This window comes from Corylus avellana, chromosome 4 (genome assembly GCF_965113065.1).
Source record: "Corylus avellana chromosome 4, dhCorAvel1.hap1.2, whole genome shotgun sequence".
NCBI classification, from domain to species: Eukaryota; Viridiplantae; Streptophyta; class Magnoliopsida; order Fagales; family Betulaceae; genus Corylus; species Corylus avellana.
Genome location: NC_142493.1, coordinates 12,968,036 through 12,975,560, shown reverse-complemented (window position 1 = coordinate 12,975,560; position 7,525 = coordinate 12,968,036). Strand labels below are relative to the sequence as shown.

Genomic DNA, 7,525 nt, shown 5'->3' with positions numbered 1-7,525 from the left:
TGATGGCTTATTGTTTGACCTTGTTTGAGACTCATGTCTCCCTAGTGAGTGTGTTTTTAGCTCTTCAACTCTGTTTCTAGAATCGTTTGAGTTCCCGCGAGCACCCCCCAGCTCTGTCATTTGCTCAAGGGTTAGACCCATCCTAGTCTTGAGATACCCGGGGATCATGCCTTGTTATTGACTTCAACATATCCAGGGGTGACATACCCGGTTCTTCTTTGACATTTTCGGGGGTGACATACCCAGTTCTTTCTTGACATATCCGGGGGCGACTTACCTGGTTCTTCTTTGACATGTTCGGGAGTGACATACCCAGTTCTTCTTTGACATATCCGGGGGTGACTTACTCGGTTCTTCTTTGACATGTTCGGGGGTGACTTACCCGGTTTTTCTTTCACATGTCCGGGCGTGACATACCCGGCACTTCTTTGACATGTCTGGGGGTGACATACCCGGTACTTCTTTAACATGTCCGGGGGTGACATACCCGGTACTTCTTTGATATATCTGGGGGTAACTTACCCGGTTCTTCTTTAACATGTGCGGGGGTGACATACCCGGTACTTCTTTGACATATCCAGGGGTGACTTACCCAGTTCTTCTTCGACATGTCCGGGGGTGACTTACCCGGTTCTTATTTGAATCCCCCTCTCCAAAGTTGTGTCTCAAGATTTATTTCTAAGAGACTTAGAGGTCTATTTATAGGTTTAGGAATACTCTAAAAAACCTAAAAACCCTAGTAAAATCCCAGGGTTTAGTCCTAGTGCAACAAGGATTTGAAAAACCCTAATATGGAAAGCAATATAAGTCTGGCCACAGCTTCTGGAATTCTCCAGCACATAGGTGCGCTCGATCGTGTGTCTTCTGCGCTCGATTGCAGATGCAATCCGGTCTTCTCTTGTGCACACGAGTGTACGCCTTGCTCTTCATGTCTAGACCTCTCTGGAAGTGCGCTCAATCGTAGGTCCCCTAGGATCGATCACACTACGAGAATGCTTTTTCTTGCTTCAAATCTTCTAGCTTTTTCCCAATTTTGTTCTTTAAGCTCGATACTTCTAGAAATGCTTTCTTTTCTTCCAAAAACCTATAAAACAAAGAAAATACAAAAATGAAATAAAATAACATAAACTGACAAAATTAAGGAATTAACAAATATATGTTAAGGGCTAAAATATGAATATTTTGGCACTTATCTAGATTAATTCTACTTGTTTGAGTTGGTTTGAGAGTCCAGAGTTGAGATAAACCTTCAACACCTATCGTGTAAAAATAAACCTTCAACATCTATCATGTAGAGATAAACCTGAACGATTATCTTTTAGAGATAAGCTATGATTCATGGGAGTTTGAGTTGGAATTGAACTTCTTCATTCCGATATTATCCTAATCGGAATGTTTCTTATCAATTAATATCTTCGTGGGCCTATGCTTGGCCATTGGGCCCAGAATTTGGTGGGCTTGTAGTGTGAATTTATTCCCAACAGATTTATAAATGTAAAGTTGTGTGTTAAAATATGGGCACGTATAATTTTATTTCTTAAATGTTTGGAAAAACTGCTGTATTTTAAAAATTTGTTATAAAATGGTAAACCCTTAAAGCAACTATGTGGGCTCTTTGTAAAATAGAACTTTTCCAACCAATTGTAATAATATATATATATATATATATATATATAGATATTTCTCTATTTTTTTAATATTTTATCTCTCCTTCTCTCTTTTTATTTATTTATTTAATTTTTTATGAGGAAAGAAAAGGAAATGATAAATAATAATAAAATAATATTTAATTAGAATAGATAATGAAAATAGATGTTTTGTTGAAGTGTAGTAAAAAATTAGTAACTAAAATGAAAAAAAAGTTATATTTTGAGTAGTTAAAATGAAAATCTTTGCCAAAAAGCGGAGATGGTTGCTCGGTATGGCGGTATGTATCTTGTGCAATCACAAACGCCCACATGGCACCCTAGCGGTGGCCCGGTGGGTACCAAATTTCAAAAATTGCTGCTTCTTTTCTTGTTTTATAGTCTATTTGAAATTACGTTTAAAGGGTCTAAAAAGACTTTTAACACTCAAAAAGTCTATTTGAATAATAAAATACTAGTTTAGTAAAATAATTAAAAGCGTTTTTAAGGATAAAAAAAAGCTTAAAAAGGATAAAAATATACTTTTGACAAAAACTTAACAATGAATCTGTTCCCAAAGGTTTTTTTTTTTTTTTTTTTTTTTTTTTTTTTTTTTTAAGCTTTATTTCTCCGACCAAATCCAATCAGTCTCTTATTTGAGAGTCGGCGGCGCTAAATTTTTTTCCAAACTAAGCCCATTTCCATGGAGCTTCCTGTGTTCACGAGTTTCCAATCGGTCTCTCGGACCTGCTTGTGTCCTCATTTTTCGAATCGAATCTTCTACGGAGGCTCCAGAAAATATGGGGCAAGATTGAAGTTTAAAAGCACTTCGAAGCGGTGTCTTCGAGTTACAATGAGTTTGGACAGAGATTATTCATCGAATGGATATGATGAGGGTGAAGTGAATGACGAGGATATATGGGGAGACACCGACTTTGTTGAGGTTATTGGCATTGGGAGTAGGAAGGACGCGGTTCTTGATTTCTGTTTGTGCTCGCCCTTCAAGTCCTCGTCGATGCGGTTTTGGTAACCCAAGAAACCTTTCTTTGTAGATATGGTTTTAATTTGCTAAGTAAGTTGTGAATTTTAGGGTGAATAGGGGATATGTAGTTGCTGATTGGGGAATTGGTTGTGAAATGGGTGATGCATTGTGATAATGTTTTGTTGCAATATTTGCTGTTGGTTCATGGTTATGTGATTGGGGTGAGCGCTATTGGGTGTAATGGTTTTAAATGCAATTATTTGTTTACCAAATGTCAATTGCAATTCCATAGGAATGTTGAGATGCATGGATTATACGACTCCATAAGGACCCTCTCCTGCATGTCTGCAATTCTTTTTGGGGGTAATAATTGATATTTGGAAAATATTTCGTGGCTGAATGCAAGAAAGAACATAGCGTTTGATGTAGATGGTTGAACTATGTTATGTTTTAGCCAGTTTATTTTATTTTGATGTAAAATATCTTTTGTAAAATGTTTTTAGTATTTTCTGGTGTTTGGTTGCACTTAGAGAACTTAGTCAAAGGAAAAGCATTTTAATATCCCATATTTTTCATAAAAGGGTTTATATTTTTCTATGGTGCAAAACATTTTTCGTCCATAGCTCCTCTCTCATACACTTGCCAACACACCATAAACACTACTTTTTCTCTCATTGGCACTAATCCCTACTTGGGTCATCCCCACCAATCAGAGTTGACAGTTTTTGACAAGAGTCGCAAAACCGATACAAACATAACACAAAAGTAGCGGATTAAAGTTGATGGGTTTAATCTGTTTAATTAAATGGGTTGGATCTGACATAGACCCAACATGAAATTAGCCGGTTAAGATTGACCCATATAGTCTTATACCCTTGTCTCGACATGACCTGAACTCCATACACGAACACGAATTGCCACCCTTACTACCAATGTAGCCCCCACCATAGCCATCCTTCGCTAGTGCAAGCCCCAATCGAATTTTGAATGCCTTATTGTATGACTCAATGGTGCATTTTGGATACTAAGTTTGAATTTGAGCCATTAGCATTTGAGAGATATAATTATGTGGTTGACGGCGGGGGCGGTGTTGAGTTCTTTTTTTTTCTTTATAATTTTGAGATTCTTTTGGGACCTATAGAAAATAAAATGATATACTATAATAGTATATTAGGAGAATCTATTTGGAATGTGTTCTCAGTTGATTTGGGTTGTCTTAGGTTATGCCGAGACGAGTAGTTGACTTATATGCTTGTTGGTGGATTGCTGGCAGTTCTCGAAGTGCTGCTGTGTGAAAAATGGTGCCTTTGTGTCTTTTGTAGTGTCTATGAAGGGAATGATATGAGTTTTAAGGACTGTGCGAGGATTTTGGAGGAGCCTTAGTCTTTATTCTTCAATACTCTGTATCTTTGGACAACTACTTTAATTTATTTTTTGGTGATAAGTTATCATGATTTCTTTGTTCTTTTTGCTTCTAACTAGGTGTTTTCTCTTTTATACTTCTTGTGTACCTAGGGTGCCTTATGCTTTTAATATTTTTTTTAACGAATAATTAGAAGTTTATTAGAAAAAAGGGCAAAGCCTTCGTATACGAAGAGTATACAAGAGAGCCGAGCCCTTAGCTACCAGATTCCCAAAGGGGAAGTTAGGATCATATACAATAGCCCATTCCAAAAGAGATCTCAGAAACAAAGATTTAAGGAGAAGCACATTGATCTCACTATCCTCAAAGAGACAAGTGTGCAATGATTGTGTGGTTTGGATCATTAGAAAGACAAGTCAAAGTGGGTTTATCCTATGGTCACTTTGATTCAAAACATCTCCTTAGAATGACCACCTTTCTTGGTGACAGTAGTGCTGCAGAAAATTTCTATAGTACAAAGCATCTTATCCTAGGTTCCTGGAATGCATGCTAACATCATAAATCATTCACTCAACACTTAAACTAGTATAGTCATACAATGTGCTCTGATACTGTCAAACATTCAGGAGACCAGGTAATCATGTTGTATAAACCATATATGGGGGTTTTTAGGTTCGAGTCCCGCTCCTTCTCATTCGGTTCTAGTTGCCAAGGAAGTCTGTCCTGCTCCTCCTTAGCAACTGGGTACCTTTCCCTTTTCGACGGCTGGTTTTGGTGATTCTTTTAGTGGGGCAGCTGAGCTGGGTACGAGACTTCACCTCTCTCATCCTGGTATGACAGATAGTGGAACTCCTATTTATTCTTTTGTCTCCAAGTCTTAGTAGGGGTATTCTCGGAGGGTGAAGAGTAATATAGGTAAGCAGCTGAATAAGAACAAGAACCTGCTAGCTTTTGTGGCGGATACTGCCGTGGTTGAGGAGGAGGGCTATTCCGAGGGGGTCCTAGAAGCGATGGAACTCGCCCCCACCTTGGGATTAACTGTTGGGGATGACGAGAAAAAACTCGAGTCTTTTTTCTGTCATTGAAGCGGATAGAGACTGTGATCCGGAGGTGTTTGTCTCCAATACTAAGGGGAAAAGGGACCTTAAAAACTTAGAATGCTCCATTAATTTTGAGACTAGAGGATGTGGCTCTAGTAGGGTTTTAGTACTACTTTGTATTTTGAGTTTCTGTATGGCTGTGGCTCTACTTTGGGCTGCTTGGGTTGGGTCTTCTCTGGGTTCTAGGGTGTTTTCTTGAGCTTTTGGTTGGGTTTCCTAAGTATACTTTCTTGTGTACTTAGAGGCGCATTGCGCTTTTTGATATATACAACATTACTTATCAAAAAAGAGAGAAGAAATCAGATCCAAAGCGCTTTCCTTAGTATTGGGCAGCATGCATAGGAACTCAAACATCGGACTTTAATTTCGTTATTCATGCATTATTAGGTTTCTGTAATGATTCTGTTAGTAACATGATTAAATATCAATTACAAGGCTTATTAGGACTCATACCTAAGCAAAATTTGGTCATGAATTTAGGAGAAAACCAAGAGACCGTGAAAGAACTGTTCTTGCACTGTTTTTGCTAGATTTAGGCCATAAGAATTAGGAAAAACAAATAGGGGAAGTTTTTCTCAGATTTATTGAAAAAGGAATTCACAAAACTTGAAAGAATTGTTTTTTTTTTGATAAGTAATAAAACTTGAAATTCATATTTCATGTACCCTATCTAGAATTTCTGTATTGTTTCTATGCAAAATCAGTTGCAGATTGAGGCCCAAAACTAATTCCTAGAAGCTGCCACTCATGGTACAGCTTCTCGTCAAGATTGTGGTAAGTGTTCTCAACAAAAATTGAAAGAATTGTTGAGAACACTTACCACAATCTTGGCGAGAAGCTGTACCATGAGTGGCAGCTTCTAGGAATTAGTTTCGGGGCTCAATCTGCAACTGATTTTGCATAGAAACAATACAGAAATTCTAGATAGGGTACATGAAATATGAATTTCAGTTTTCAATAGAAAAGTTTGAGAAACTGATTTAGGTTTTCAGGTCTTAGTTTGGAGAGAGAGAGAGAGAGCTGAGTTTTCAAACTAATGTGGGGTTTAATTTGGGGGTGGTATACTGGCAGCTGAAGGAGTGTATTTGAGCTAGGGTTGCAAAAATAACTTAGGATTATTTTGGATACATGCTAGCAGCAGAAACTATTCATGTTTCCTTGTAAAACAGAACCTCCGTTTTATTTATTTTTTTTTTTTAAATAAGTTTGAAAAAAATAAAGTGACAATTGTTTTCTCCTACAAAATAGTGACTAGTTGGCATACACTTAGAGCTTGTTTTAATAAAGAAAACTTTCCTTTCGGGAGACAAATAAAGTGGAGCAGATTCTGTTAGGTTTTAGACTCAACTTTCATTGAACTTTTTAGTCAAGTTGTTGGATTGAGCCTTTGACCATCTCATCTAAAAACCAATTGGTGTCTAGTGAGGGAAGTCAAAGCCTTTTATGACATTCGAAATTGCACCCCGCAAGGCATATTCTAAGAACCGCCCAAGTGAGCAGAGCGGCGTTGTTGCACCCCAACAATTCCTCCATCAACATGACGCTCCTGCGATTTGAACCCATGACCCTAGCTATGATACCATTTATTGGATTGAGCATTTGACCATCTCATCTAAAAACCAATTGGTGCCAGTGAGGAAAGCCAAAGCCTTTTATGACATTCGAAATCGCATCCTACAAGGCATGTTCTAAGAGCTGCCCAAGTGAGCAGAGTAGCATTGTTGCACCCCAACACAAGTCTTTTTCAGCCCTCTAACATATACCCCCTATTAAACCCACACAATTAAAAGAAATAATAAAACAAACAAGTCCCACACAACAAATTAAAAAAAATTAAAACAGCTAACAACATCATAAAATTACCCTAGGAGGTATCTATTCCTAGCACATTTCTAGGGTGTTACATGGCTGAAGGATGTATTCCCTGATTTCTTTCTCTGTGCATGTCTTTCTCTTCTAGCTTGCATTCCTTCACCTATTTTTTCTCTTGAATGATGTAAACACCAGGATCTAGTTTTATTTCCTTTTAACCTTTTCTTCTCCTTTTCTTTTTGGGGCTCTCCACCTACATGGTTTGCATCCCTTTGTGCTTTTAGTAAATTTTTATAACATAGAGAAGTAGACATTTGGTAAAATTACCTTTTATGATATTTTTGAAATGTGCTAGGATCAGTCAATTATCTTGGAACAATCATTCTTGATCTTTTGTATGTGAGATAGCCATCATTATCAACTCTTTGCAGGAGTATTCTCATGAAAGATTCAATGAAGGGAAAATTACAACAAAAGTTCCTCGAAAAAGGTTAGTTCTTTCTTTAAGTTATACCTAAATCTTAGAGTTCTATCATACTTTTTCCTTGTCAATGACTTTTTAGAGTCTGGGCCACTTTGGGGATGTTCCACTTACTATTCCGATTTTATTTAAGTTTTATTATTATTATTATTATTTTTATTT

General features: G+C 37.3%; 1 protein-coding gene across 1 annotated transcript in view; it reads left to right on the top strand.

Annotated features, from left to right (window-relative positions):
- The first annotated feature begins 2,298 nt into the window (after nt 1–2,298).
- ARC3 (GTP binding protein) overlaps nt 2,299–7,525 on the top strand; it is a 69,604-nt gene continuing 64,377 nt past the window's right edge. Inside the window, exons 1-2 of the mRNA XM_088515082.1 lie at nt 2,299–2,651; nt 7,314–7,372. Of these exons, the coding sequence (XP_088371208.1) occupies nt 2,329–2,651; nt 7,314–7,372 (382 nt within the window). The 5' untranslated portion in view covers nt 2,299–2,328. The remainder of the gene's footprint in view (nt 2,652–7,313; nt 7,373–7,525) is intronic.